General features: G+C 45.1%; 1 protein-coding gene across 1 annotated transcript in view; it reads left to right on the plus strand.

Annotated features, from left to right (window-relative positions):
• The window catches only part of LOC120893923 (fringe glycosyltransferase), a 111,565-nt gene that overhangs the window by 32,558 nt on the left and 63,454 nt on the right, over window positions 1-15,553 (plus strand). Inside the window, exon 3 of the mRNA XM_040296157.1 lies at window positions 6,955-7,057. Within this exon, the coding sequence (XP_040152091.1) occupies window positions 6,955-7,057 (103 nt within the window). The remainder of the gene's footprint in view (window positions 1-6,954; window positions 7,058-15,553) is intronic.

Below are 15,553 nucleotides of genomic sequence, written 5' to 3' on the forward strand. Positions count from 1 at the left end.
TGTACTTTACCTAGAATTGAAGTACCGTATTGGGACGATATAAATAATGAGAGTAAAAGTATAAATCTCACCAACGAATAAAATCTGATCCAGAAAACCTCCGCTGATCGCGTCCAATGACCACCGATTACTCGCTGACTCAGCCCTCGGATCTCTCAGGGCCTTACACTGAGCTCTGGGGGGAATACACAAGCGCATAAATAAACGTCAGCTTGTTAGGGAGACACATTCTGATCGGAATACCTCTTAATGATGTGAAATTCCACGCGGGACACAACATTTTGGACACAGGTTTTTTTTTGTTTTCGTTCTGCGATCTTCGAACAAAAAAACACAATATCCCAAAATACCTTCCACTTACTCCCAACAGCGGCTGGAACTGCTGCTACCCGTTGAAGAATGAGGGGTAGGAATCTTAACCCCAAAAAACTAAAAAACTTTCGCAATTCTGAAAGTGAAACACAAGCAAACGCGAATAATGTGGAGCGAGGAGAAGACGTTACATCCCGCAGCAAGAACTTCTTGCAGCCAGCCTTACATTGGGATCGTTCCGCGTTGGCACCCGTTCCAAGCAAAAGTACGTTGATTGCTTTGGAGCATACAAAATCTCCAACATAGAGCGTTTGTTTACCTCATCCTACGAGCATTTTTGAAACGGTATGATTTGATTACGATTCCGTTCCGAAAATGTTTCCCATAGGTCAAATTCATAGTCACAACCATCCTTCCGAGTGCCTCCCGCATCCGCGCTTTTTTAATGATTGATGATCGACCTTCCGTTTGGGCACGTTTCACTTTTTTTGTGCGTTTGAGCTTCTCCATCCCCGTTCATCCCGTGCTGTTGTTACGGGGGTTCTCCTTGCCAGCCTGCAATCCCGCCATTTGGCCTACCGGTTCGCTGTCAACAACAATTTAGACAATTTTATAACGGCCTCCTTCGCTTCCTCGGAACACAGCGTACCCCGTCTCACCCGCAAGTCGGTCCTCCGGTGGCCCGCGCTTTGCTGAATGAGTGCCGAATGTATGTTTCGGAAGGAAGTATTCTTGGATTCTGCTAATGAAGAGACATTCTCAAACGAGACGCTTTGAATTTTCGGAGGTTCGTCGCTTTGCAGGCTGTTAAGACTTTTGGATTTCATTTTGCTGTTGTTATTGTTGATTCTATCGGATGCGTACAAGCGCTGCGCTAATCAGTGAGGATGCGAAATGGGACGAATATTTGCTGTTTCTTGTCGTTTGTTTTCTTTAGGCAAGAACATGTACAGCAAAAGAAGAAAAACCCCCCGTCAGCGTTGAAGTAATAATTTGCAGCAATTTCTGACCATTTAATCTGATCTATACGAGCTCCTAACTTGCTGTAACAATCTTTCCTGCTGAGTGCACAACAAGCCCTCCTGCCCGCTGCACCGAAACCAATAAACCCTATCGCACGGTGAAGATCAAGCTCCCTGTAATCACTGCACACGCACCAAATTATTGTCATCAGACACAGGACGCCGCGCTAACGGACGGAAGTCCCTGAGGCACTCGTGGGGCTCAACTCTCCCCAAAAATCGAACGAGAAAACATGTTTGCCCGCCCTTTCCTCCTTTACCGTTTGAATCCAACTCCAAAAGGCGATGATTTTATTGTACACTGGCAGCACAAATTGCATGATACCCTTCCGTTTGCGGCGCGTTTCGTTCCCACTGCAGCGCAAGGAAGCGACTGAGCAGATCTGCAAACACAGCCAAAGCACGATATACGCGTACCCACCCTCCGCTATGTTTGAAACTTCGCTTCTGCCAAACGGTCAAATGAAAATAAAATGATATCTCTTTACGACGATGACCACGGCGACCGGTGCGACAAGCAGTGCCACCGGTACGAAAACCGGAAAACGGCAGAGAATAAGCTAATCAAAATGTTCGGAATAATTTCCCGCTGCCAAGCTACCGGTGGTGCTAGCCGGTGCCGGGGCAGCTACCCGGCAAGAATAACCATCTTCCCCAGCAACGGCAGTCTGGGGATATGCGCGAATTTCGGTGGTGATTGTGAAGATTTTCCTCACCGGACGCGCTGGACACACCGTTTGTCTGTTCTTCTTCGGCGGGTGCAATCGTGGAATGGTGTGGAGGTCATTTAATTTTACTTCCAGCAAACGAAGCAAAGCCTCAACAAAAAAAACTCCAAAACTTCAAACAAAAATACGACACCCAATGTTGCGCTGGCGAGGTTGTATTGCAGGCTCTCCCGGCTACTGCCAAAGATTGAAGTCGGGTTTTTTATGTCGCCTCTTCCCGTTTTTAATGAGAGCACTAAATTGATTATGATTTTTAACCCTGTCGCATCGGAATGATAGCTGCTACCTGTCGTAAATCAAACGTGCCACCAGCGCGCCACCATTGTCTGTGCCCGGAGGGCGGTTGAAAAAGAGACTGGCGCACGTTACTGTCGGCGTTCACAATGACCAGACCATGGTGTGGCTCAAGAAACAATAGACAAACCGATCATTCCCGTGAGCACTGCGCCCGGAAGGCCAAGCACACCGAGACGGTGGATCATAAAATTCAATCAACGCGCATCCGAAGGAATCTTTTAGTTGGGCACTAATCAGAGCAGAACGACCGTAACCAATAGCGCAATGAGACTGGGTAGTTACACAGCGCTGCCTGGACGGTGTCGTTGATTGCGAACGTGAATAAAAAATTAGCAACAAATGCCACACACAAAAGAAAACCCGGTGCGTATCTTTGAGAAGAGAAAACGGTGAAAGAAGGTGGATAATTTATTGTTCTGTGCCATCGTAAACATGTAATGAACGCAACATGGTGGCGCTGCTATAAATCTTTATGATCTCTTGAGCCTTTTTTGCTTTGTTTTACCTGCCCTTGGTGTAGGCTCCTGTGCGTAAGACAATATTGCTGGCTCTATAAATATGCTTAAAATGAGCTCAATTAGGATGAGAGCTTGATTAGACCACACGGGGGCAGTGCTTTCGCGCGATATAGCGCTAGTCATTCCTGTCAATACTGAGTCATCTGGTAATGAGGTCGTGGAAAAAAACCCCAGTTCCGATCCGACATTCTCATCTTATCTAGTCAAACCTAAATTGAAGCACATTTTAAATTCACGTACCATTTAAAACTCAACACAAGGACGACATTCCAAGTGATTCTTCACGAAATTACAATATTCTAACAAACAACAACCAACACAACCTTCTTTTCTTATCTCTACCTGACGCACAAAGCCAGGGCGTAATGGTATTTTATATGGAAATAGTCAGCTGCGCGTCGTAGACAAACACCAACCGCCCAGGACAACGATGACACTTTTTAACGAATTTATGGCTACCTTTTAGAAGATGGGCTGACACTAAACAAATACACACACCGGCCTAGGAGGCCCCCGTTCCGATCGGACAGGAAAGTTTAAAACCGTGTATCATTATGCAAAATCTTCCCAATTTCGGTTCCGCGCACCCGGACCCATCATGTGGCGAGGCTTTCGTTTGCGTTTGTCTAGTTTTACGAGAATTAATCGATCGTGACACGGTTCGCGTGCGTTGTTCGGGGGCGGATCGAGTTGCGACACACAGCCACAGAGCCGGCGAGTGGTCAACAGAACAGTAAGAATGAAACACTCACACACACTGCGCGTAAAGAAGAAATAACTATTTTATGATGACCATTTATGCTAATCACATTCCATTCCGGGATCTTTTCAGCTGACATTTACCGGCAACTGGGAAGATCTATCGCATACGGATCGTAGTGTGTGTGTGTCTGCATGGGATTGGGCATTGAGATTTTGGTTGGTCAATCCTGAGATTCAAATAAAAAGAACCTACAAACCACGTGACAATGGTTTAACCCATAAAACGTAAAACATAGTTATGATCGAGCGTTCGGCACAAAAGCCGTCAACCCCCGGTTGCTGGAATTTATGACACTTTAATAAACGCGTGCTCATATGAGGTGTTGAAATGTAATACGATCAAAAATCCGTGAGTGAAATGTATCTTCATCAATTCCCCAAACTGTAAACCTGAGACACACACACACATATAGATGGTTGCTATAAAATGCAGCTATTGAAAAGCGAACAGGCAAACATGTTACAAAACTTTGCTGTGCTCATCCCTAATCTTTGATATTAAATTAATCGATTGGTTGTCAATTTGTTGAAAGCTTCATTTGCCTAATGTGAAAGTCACGTTTCGCATTAAGGGATCAAGATATGAGAGAGAGAGCTCGTTCGCGCTAAAGTTTACAATAATTTAATTTGGCATCGTCAAAACTGCTAATGGACATTAGGATACATTAGATAATGCTACATAACCTTAAATTTTAAACAGTTACAAGGGGCTAAAAGTAATACCCCAGATTCTGTGAGAACAGGAATACTATTTACCCCGTTTAGATTCCAAGATCCTCAAATTCTTATTTGGATATAATCATTAACCCACATTGGAGTACCTTTCTCACGAAATAGAGAAACACCCAAACTCCAAACGCTAATGAAGTTAATACATATCAAACAGTCGTAGACTCTGAAATATTATTTGAAATGAGACATATTTTGACACCTCCATCAACATTCAAATTCCACCCTAAGCCAACCAATTCCAACCTCCAACGAATCGTCCCCAAAATGGTCACCGTTAGTGGATCTAGCAACATCTTCACCTCCATGGAGTTGCTCATATAACCTCAAACTCATCCCAAGCGCGAGAAACCGAACTTCCAAACACCGAATAGAGTTATGTCCCTGTGGTTCGCCGTTCAATATCTTTCTCCTCTGCTCCACTCCTTTGAGAAGACGTTAAAAGATTCCAACGCACCCACCTATTTCTCTCGTTGAGCCATGTTAATATCGAACTAAAATGTGCCATTAATTAAAGCGTGTATGGGCTCGGTGAGATTTTTATGTTTACGATCGTCACGATCGTACCAAACCTGCGATCGCATCAATTCCGATGGTTCCAGTTTCCTTCCAAGGGTGTGAGTGAGTCTGTGTGTGTTTGTGTTTCCCAAATCAACACATTATTTTGCGCCCAAGCCTCACGCAACAGAAGAAGAAGCTCCAACAGTGATGAGCTGGTTGACGACTTTGAGAGCGGCGATGCTATTGAGATTGAGTGTTAGAAGACTCGCGCGGGTGTGCCGAGATGCGTTGCGACCACAACGATAGCAGCAAGCAGACAGACACTTGTCAATAAATTGTGAACGTCACGAAACCAAAACAACATCTTCCTCTGAATGGTGCACGAGAAAAAGGGGGTTGTTTTTTAATGGAGTCTTTTATTAAATAACGTCATAACAACCTACCCAAAATGCGTCCTACGAGAAATGGGCTGGTTCAAGAGTATTGGATTTTCTTCCGAAACGATTGTCAAGGATACTTCGCGGTTGTCCGTTTATGTCCCTCTCTCTCTCTCTAGTTCGAAAGTTCATTTCCTTAATATAGTTCAATAGGCGTATCTGTCTGAATGGGAAGAAGAGAAGTGACCTCAAAAGCTTCACCGCGTATCAGGTGTTGCTTAGCAAAGATAGACGGTTTAAATATTTAAATCGCTTTTCCTTCTTTCGATGACATGTTACACATTCTTATGTGCAGTTTTATTTCAACACACCTTTTCTCACCCCTCACGGCACCAATTGGATTGAAAATTCGCACATTTTCACCATAAAAGTAGACAGTTTGTATGATAGTTTTTTTCCATATCAAAATATCGTGACTAGCTTCGGCAACTCAATAGTCGGCATCGCACCTTTGAGGATCGTTTTCTAATATCGGAACCGAGAGAGAGAGAGAAAGCGAGAGACAGAAAAAACGACAGTTCAGACGTCTGCACGCTGGAAACTTGATTCCAATAGGGGGTTTTACCAGAAAGAAGACACAAAACAACACATTATACCCTGTGGTTCATCGCGCTATCGTCAGTGTCAGTGCGTAGGTTGGGACGCACACTGAACATGTCAGCTCTGACCAATTCTAGCGAGAGGCTCACACACACGCCAACGTCCACAAAACATGATCGTTTATTATCATCCGGTGTGGTTTCTCTCGATCGCTCGCTTTCTTGGCGAAAATTACAAAACCCATTGGCCCACCTGATTGTCGCTGAACATCAGATTAGAACCATCCAAAAAGCGAGAACTACTAGAGCGAGACACAGACATTAGGGATGCAAACCGCACGCAAAGATCCTCATCCACGGCGTCATTAATGTCACTATTAGTTTATGACTGCACTGTTCAACGCGGTTTCAGAGCAATGTCATCTTCGCCTTTGCCTCGAAGATATCTGCACAACAACAACAAAAACGACACGATAACGTCCTCAAACCAGTCCGAATGGGACCGGAATGGTAAAACCGGTCTACTTAATGCAGATCTTAGCCGATGGGCAGCGAAATAAGATAAAATTGGGTCCAAAAACGTTGGGAATTAAAATCAAAATTCGATTAGATAAGGATTACAAGGTAGCAGAGAGCATCATCACATCTTCGCACATTGTATACGGGGTACGGGCTTTCAGGAGCAACAGTAGACGACTCTCTTGCGAATAGTAATTTAAGCAACAACAAAAAAAAACCGAAAGTTTCCATTTGTTTAACGATTTTGTGTCTTCTCCCGGCTTGAGCTCCAATTCCAAATGAAAATTAAAATTAGCGAAATTTGTTTCCTTTCCAAATGGAAAAGAAGGTACCTTCTTTTGGGGCGAAAACACTTCTCTTGCGAACGAGACTCTTAATTTAATTTGGCCACCGAAATGAGACGGCTTGAAATTAAAATTAAAGCAATCGCACATGCTACTGCACCAGTTTTACCCGTTATGCGTGAGCTAGTGGGACAGACAAAAACAAACCAACTAAACGATCAACTCGGTGCGACAAACACATCATCATCGACTGCCTTGCTTCGCTAGCTAATCATATAATTTTCTCTCCCTGCTTTCCTCCCACAGACAACCACATGGTCAACACCAACTGCTCCCAGGGCCACTTTCGGAAGGCGCTCTGCTGCAAGATGGGCAAGGAGTTTGAGTTTTTCCTCGACAGTGCCAAAAAGTGAGTATTGCCGCGGCCTCGGTACCGATAAAACCGTTCGAAATCTTCATTTTTGACGTTGGTGTACCGTAAAGGGAAGAAGGTTTCGATAACATCAAAGAAGCATTTTTTAGGCAATTCTTGCAAATAGAGAGGAAGAGAACCTTCGCTTCGAAATTTAAATTAAAACAATACCATTATCGGTTGTCATCTGGAGCGATGCATTAAAAAAGAACCAGTATCCACAGCAAAAATCCCCCACACAAAAAGACAAAAATAAAACCCAGCGAAGATAAGTATCTTCGCTACCACCTTTCACCGGCGAGGGCGAAACACTTTCAAGCCCGCGCAACCGCGGCGTCGCACGGTACGATAAATTCTAATTACCATCTACTGCCACTTTACGATCTGCAACTGCAGCCCGGGCGCAGTCTGTTAATTATCCACAGGAAATTGGCAAAAACGATGGCAATATATTCAACCGCCAACGAACGTGTATGTTACCCGACACAAGAAAACTGTCCCTCTTTCTACCGGTTTAGCGGTGGACAGCAGCATTTAATATAAATGTACACATATTAATGTGTTTTCGGCGGGACACGATCGCCCGATCCGGATACAAGGGGAAAGGGGGGAGGAGTTTGATGCTGCTACGATTTGCATGCCTCACACTCACGATCACGACTGCCCCACCCTCCCCCCCGAAAAAAAAGCCCCGAAGGATGGGGTATAGTTTGTTAACATATTTTATGAGCTCAACGTTTTGCCTTAATTAAAAGCCACCTTTCTGCAGCCAAGCGACGAACCCGTCTCGATGCACCCGAAAATGCAACCAAAACAGGGTGCGGACAAATATGCCATTCCGCGTGCGATTGAAATGTGATCGATGAAAAAGAAACCAGATAAAAAAAAACACAAAAACGAACCAAATCAGTCTCGATCTGCTACTTTGTTCCTCGTGTTACGGTACCACAATGCTGCAATGCCCCGATCACAAGACTCGCGGTACGAATGCGCGAGCAGGTGTTAATTTACGAGCGTTGCATTATTTCTTGTCATTTCTTGCAAGCGGAGCCACGGCACCACAATTGAGCACCCCTGGGGAGGGCAAATGGGCACCCGTAAAGCCCATAAGCTGACGGTTCGCTGTTTAGCTCAGTGATCAGACACCTCGTAAAACCCGCTGCAACGTTACACCGGTGCGTTACACGCGCAAGCAAAAATAAGGATCTTATCAAACGATGCGGATTGGTGGATTCGATTTCCTGCCGAGCGAATGGATCATTAGTTTGGCTAGCGGCCAAGTTCGGTTGATTTTGCTTGTCGATCAATGCGTTTTTGCAAAGAAATATGAGTCCGGGGATTGAGATAAGCTCTGCGAGCAGATAAAACATTTCTTTTTATGCTTCATCCTGAAGAAATGTGGCAGAAATGTTGCAGGCAGCCTTAAAGAGATATGTGATCTTTGCTTCCTATGTCGTGTTTTTATTACCAACATCATTTAATTCCTTTACGTACCAAAAAAAGTGCTGACATTTCATGTAGACGCACACACAGAACTATCGCACTGCACGGATCTGCCCAGCACAAAAACACGCGCCCGCTGCTTAAATCGACTTCCTTATCGTCGAAATTGCTTTTCGCCGTTGAATAGAAGCAATGCCACAAATGGATCAACAATTGCGAAACGGGAGGCCAAAAGTCAAACCCGCGCAAAGCACGCGGGAGTATTAGAGACGTGCACAAGAAATTAAAAAAAAAAATCCGCACCACTTCGATGGCCGCTCTTGATCATGCCATCATACAGTGCGAACGCTACAGGCATTGGAGCAACCAGAGCCGCTCGCAACAACAGCACGACCGCCGAAAAAACATTATGGCTTACAGCGCACAGGGCAATCTATGCATGTGGTGCTGCCCGCTTATCGACATCAATCGATCGATTCGCTGCCAAATGTTGGACATGGTGTGGCCCCAAATCGTCTTATTTCCAATCACACACAGTCCCTCCTTTCCCGGTGAGACGCACATACACACACACACCTGGTGGTGGAGGTTTTGATTTTCCACCATCGATAAGAGCACACGAGCACGCTATGGAAATGCTACAAGGATTTTGACAAAACGGCTACGGTACGCACAGCGGTTTGTTGTGAAATCAACTTTCAGCAACTCACTTTGTAAGCGTCGTCGTACGGGGCCCCATGCTTTAGGTCAAGCAGCCAGGAAGGGTAAGCTTTTGGGTGATCTCGATGCCACCGCGGGTAGGTGGAACGCAGGCACCGTCCTGAGCAAACAGACCCGATTACGGAGCTGTTTGTTTGCAAACAGCGATCGTGCCCCGGTTTAGAAAGTCATGGCTTCTAAAGCGCGCTTGCTGCAGATCAAGCCCGGGCACCGCTTGACGGCAAAGGTCACGAATAGGGACCCGTCCGGCGGTTTCGGTGAACGCAGTGGTGCGTTTATTGAGTTTGGATCAAATTTGGACAGACTACAATTGAGTCGATGAAATGTTTGTTGTGCCCGGTTCAAGTTATTCCGACCTACGTTATGGTTGATTTCTGATTTCTGGACAATGTGTATTGTGGAGCAAACAATTTGTTTTCTGCTTTCAATGGCTTACAGACCGTGTCCATCACTCTCCAAGCTACCTAAAACGTTATTGGGAGCAATTCGATATTAACTGAAACGTATAAACTAATCTTAAACCTGCTCGGCGCCTATCCACAGACTTCGTGATGCCTGCCAACTCCATTGCCAATATCTTATCCAATATAAATGTGGAACTAGTTAAAGCTGATGGCTTTACGGCGACCGATCTCGTTTCTTATAACCAGTTCTAGCAAATATGATTCAATTTCAACTGCTGCATTCCTGTACCAGCTGCCTGCTACCGGTGGCACTCGTTCGGAGGAGCGCTTACATCTCGAATATCCCAGGCATTCCCAATGCACCCGGACGCATAATAAACGATTTCATTTGTCTCGTAATCTCTTCGCCTCGTGTTCAAGCCAACTCTTCCACCAGCCGGTCGCACAAGATTGCAGCCAATAATCATACATTCATTAATCTCCCGGAGGTCCCGGTAACTAGAACCTCCCTGCCACAGCCGCAGCGCCATTTAATGTAGATCTGGCCCGAATGCAATCATAGCACGGAACCAACTACAGAGCGGCATCAAGTCCTCGCCTATTTGCCGCCCTTCGATTCGAAAGCCAAGCTAGCTGTGCTGGAGCGATTAATAATTATACGTGCGTTGTCTGTGTACTCCACCGTCACCGCCAGGTCTGGGGTTTACTCTACCGCCATCGTAAAACGATGGTTTACTTCACCCATAATCATAAGGTTGCAATGACGACAGCGAAGGATTCAATTAGATTTTGCACTGTATTTCCCCCATTCGCTTCGCGGCATCACTTAAGCCGCCCGGCTGCATACAGAATGAAGTGTCCGTTGCACGAGGAGAGTTTGTTTACGAGCTCATAAATTGAACACCGGTTTTGGTTGCAGAGAGTCAAGCTTGCTTGTGTGTGGCATTGCAAATATACTTTTAGAAGTGACTGGGTGTAGCGATGGAACAAATCCGGTCGACTAGATGTAATATAACGTTGTTTTTATTGCAGAGTCTCGTTCTCTGCTAAGACCTGAAGACGACGAAATAGATTTCAGTATTTCGTACCCAGGTTCCTCACATGTCTTACAAGCAATGCATACAAAACTTCAAAATTCAGACTCAATTTGTCGAAAATTTCAGATATCCCCTCTCTATAATAAACGCATCAGCCCCGTGGACACCTCACTAATTGGCCTTCCTCTTCATTAGGCAGCATTACATTCCTTTTTTCTCTTCCTTATCCAACCTGCATACCCTTCAAACACGATCCAGAGCACATTGGATCTCATTGTCCTTCGATACAGTCCTGCTTTGTACCGAACCTCGCGCTTTAACCGCGTATGGTATGACAACTGATAGAAATCTCCAAAGAACCACCGGTAGACGAAACGGAACAATAAGCGCCTGAAAAACAGCCCGAACAGTCACAGTGCGGTTAAGTTTCTCTGCACAGATACCACAAGCCCCTAAAGACTTCGCATGAGTCAGCGAGAAATCAAACTTCAAATGAAGTTTCCCAATCATTCAGCCCCAAAGATTTCCCTCGACTGTCCGCCGCTGTACCGGTTGGTGGTTGTTTTCGGGTACTTCCTCTTCAATTCAAAGTTTCATTCTCCTAAATTGGGACCTGCTTTCGTGGCGCGGGGTCACGCTAGTTAGGCGATTAATTAAGATAATCACACGATGCCCGGCATTCGGTTGTTCGGGTCTATTCTTTTTTCTGTATCGGCCTTCCTGTTGCCTAGCCAGCGTTACACCCACAACGCCCCACAATCTTGCAACGTTGGAGCAAGAAACACAGCGGCCATTGTTTGGAGGTGGTGCTGTGCCTGCGCGTTCGTGGACGCTTAAATCTCGGGAAAGCCTTTTTACTTCAACGCACAACACGTCAATGGATTTGTGCTGTCGCGACCGGATCCACCCATCCGATTGGTTGTCGATTGGTTTCGCTGACTGCCCTTTTGGTGGCGCAAATCGGGCCAAACGTTGATGAGTCAGCTCAGCCATTGGGCATCTGCTAATTTGATTAGCACAAACCGGCCGCACCGACGCACCGACAAATTATAGACCGCGTCCAGGGCCACTCGATTGATTGTTTCAGGGAGGGGATTGCTTAGGAAAGAACAGTCCCGAAAGTATGACCCGGTACACATTGGTGTGAGCCAAATGTGCAGCAGTGGGTGGAGCTGACCATTGTTGAGGTTCAGTTTTTGACAGTTATGTTGCAGATGATTAGTTTGGAGTTTAATAATTGAGCTGCCTGTCGATCATGCAGTCTCTCCTTCGTAGAATTCTTCACGACATTTGCAGTCACTAGTATGCATGGTTCATACTTTGTTTAGCAGTTGCTTCCATTTCTTCTTCAGCTACTAATCGGACTTTTAGTTTAAAGCATCAGATATAAGAAACATAAATATAATCATACTTATTAAGCTAATGGTGAGATGAGACTATAAAAAAACACGTATTCATAGACACGGGAAAAATAAACGTTTGCTTTAAGCAATGGTGTGATCTGGATCTCAAAGGTCAAATGTAGGTATTCAAATTACCTATAACACAATAATGTACACATTAAACATACGCCAGCTAATTACATACTTCGATATGTAATCAACTCTATTTGTTTTCGATTCCACTTAGCCTGTAGCAAACCGGATGAAAATATAGCTTAGAAAGTATCTTTTGAACCCAGTACGTTTCAGTACGTAATCTAAACTCTCTGTATGCAATAACACTCTGTACTAAACAGTCTGTAACGTTCAAAACTCAAAAATGAAACAGTTTCAGCTCCAGTTTGTTCAGGAACATCTAGCCGGCAACACAATATTAATCAGCTTTTTGCTTCGTGTGATTGCGGAGTTGCACATCAATCAATCCAACCCTGCTACCATTGGGTTAGCAAACTTCAACACTGCCGATTTTGACTTTATACCAGCACAACTGGGCAAGCGTGTGTCTACAGCCACCTTCCTGAACATTAACTTCAACGAAAACTATAGAACACCTAGCGCAACCCACATGCCTATTCTGTTGCATGCATTCTCAAAACATATGGTTCCCCATTCAATAACACAAAACCAACTAAATAACATTCTCCAAACCTTCGATCTGTTCGCAAAAGAAAAGAAAGTGATAGTTCTTGTGAAATCTCCAGTCAAGAGTCTCCAGGATTTTGTCGCTCTCGTTAAGGCGTACGAAACATTAGGAGTGATCGATATTATTTACCTATTTGTTACGGATGACGACCTGTCCGTAGTAGGTATGAACATGGCCAGCACTACGCTCATCCGCTATAATCATCACGACACAGTGCAAACCCTCTTCCCGGACCGTCTGGCCAATCTGTCCTCTCGCCCGTATTATGTCGCATGCTATGAGGATCCACCGACAACGTTTAAGGATAAGAACAACAAAACCGTTGGCTCGGCAGTTGCCCTTATCGACATCATAGCAAAACGTCAATCAACTAACGCACGGTACTTTTACACACAAAAAGCACAAACAGTGTTTAAGCATGGACAGATTACGTCCATTGATATGGCGACATATCGGCTTGTCAAAACAACTCCTAACCCTCCCTACTCTTTACTCCAGATGTTGCCAATGTTTCGCTGGTGCATTGCTGTTCCCAAACAATACAGACGCATTTTTCACGAACAAGTTCTATGGCCTTTCGCGATCGATTTGTGGGTGCTGGCGGGAGGACTGGTCGCCTTCTTCGCCCTATATCATTTGGTCCTCGCTAGAATTCTGGCAACGCAATGTCCTACCGTGTATTCCATCGTTAACATTCCTCTTCAAATATTGAAGATATTGCTACTGTTCCTGCTGTCCGAGTACTACATCGCAATCTTATCGTCTAACCTTGGCCTCTCGCAACTTCCCGCTTACCCCAAAACCCTGACCGAGTTTTATCTCACTAAATTGCCAATCATGTATCATCATCCACGTATGCTAACTGATATCTATGTGCAATCACAAATATTATCGCGTATAGTTGTAGTGAATACCACGCAACCCTACGAACCATCCCAGTTTGCTATTCTGCAGCTTTGCGATCGCTTCCGGCATACGGTTGGCAAAACTACCAAACTGTACGGTGAACAGACAAGCCACCATCAGTTTCATCTCATCGCCGAGCCTATCCGATCGCTCCTGTCGCTCAGCCCTTTCCGAAAATCGAGCCCACGGTTCTGGCGTTTCCAGCAGTTCGTATCACGCCTCAACGAGGCAGGCATCGGGGACTATCTGTGGCGGCAATGGAACGAAAAGGCTAGCGACGAGTTGTCCAGCGGCAAAGAAGACACCGACGAGCGGAACACATCGATGCTCGAACTCGATCACTTTGTGCCCGTGTTTATTAACGGGTGTTATTTATATATTGTCGCATTTGCTGTCTTCATAATGGAGCATGCTGTCCACCGGATACAGCGAGCATTTAACAATTAATTGAAAGGTGTATTACACATCGCAAAGCCTTTAGCTTGCATCGCATCGCGTGGGGAAACGATAGCTCACGAGACGTCCCCAAATTGCATCAAACGCATTAGATGTTGAATATTAATTATATATCAGCTTTTAATAGTGCTTTCAATAGATACTGAAATTTAAATTGAGCATCAATGTCTGTTAAATGTTATAATAAAATCCTGCACTTCATGATAAGCTTTAGTTTTTTTATGGGCACTCAGAAATCCTCGACTCAAAATCGAACACTGAGATTCACTTGAAGCACAGTACACACACCGTCGCCAACTCGCCGTTAGTCAACTCACAATGTCCTCACCGAACAGCACATTCGTGCAAATGTTTGCTGACGAACGTTCAACAACTGCAGCATTGCTGATAAACGTTTTAGTACGCATCATCAACAAAACGGATAGATTCGGATCAAACGCCGTGGCGCTGTTTAATTTCAACACCCATTGCATGGACCATGTTCCAGATCAACTGCTCAAACAAATCTCGACGATCACGCTCCTCAACTACGACAGTTCGCCGCTGATCAAGGACACATTTGAACGGCCCAACTTTTTTCTTCACATACACGGCTATAAAGTTGCTGCGAATGTAACGACAAATGGCATAATCACACAACAGGTAAAGATGTTACACTTGTACCGTCCCTTTGGAATAATAGAGCGAGTGGTGGTAGTATTTGACCAAACTGTGCCGGAACCTAATCCACTGCACAAAGTGGCCGCTTTGTATCACAGGCACGGTGTAATCAACGTTATATACATTGTGATGTTTCGGGCGCAATTACAAGTGTTTAGATTAGACAGGCAGTACAAGGCATTTATTGAAGTTCCCATCACAGCTTCGTTGCAAACACTATTTCCCGATCGATTGTCAAACCTTTCGGGACAACCGTACGTGGTGGCAACGTATGAAAATCCACCCAAGTCCTATGCGGACAGTTCACGTCGTATTGTTGGTGCCGATATTGAGCTTATCGATATCATCGCTCATCATCAGTCAACGTTTGCCTTCTTCAACTATAGCACAAAGCCGGGCCCCATATTCGTACCATGGGATGACAGAACGTTCGATTTCGCTACATACCGGATCATTTATAAAGGCGCGGTTCAGTACCCTTTTTCTTCGCTGCTATTTCCGGACTGTCATAGTTCGTGTATTGTTGTACCTAGGCGGTACCATCGCGTACTTCAGGAGCAGGTAATTTGGCCCTTCGCGCTGGATCTATGGGCACTGAGCGGTGGCTTAGCTGCCTTCTACGTTTGGTATCTTTTGATGCTGGCACCGTACCTTCGCTACCACCATCGCGACATGTACGATCTGGTAAACACTCCGCTGCACATGTTTCGCATTGTGCTACTGTTTCTGCTGACGGAATACTACACGGCCATGCTCACATCCAGTCTCGGTCTATCACAAGT

This window comes from Anopheles arabiensis, chromosome 2 (assembly GCF_016920715.1).
Source record: "Anopheles arabiensis isolate DONGOLA chromosome 2, AaraD3, whole genome shotgun sequence".
Taxonomy (NCBI): Eukaryota; Metazoa; Arthropoda; class Insecta; order Diptera; family Culicidae; genus Anopheles; species Anopheles arabiensis.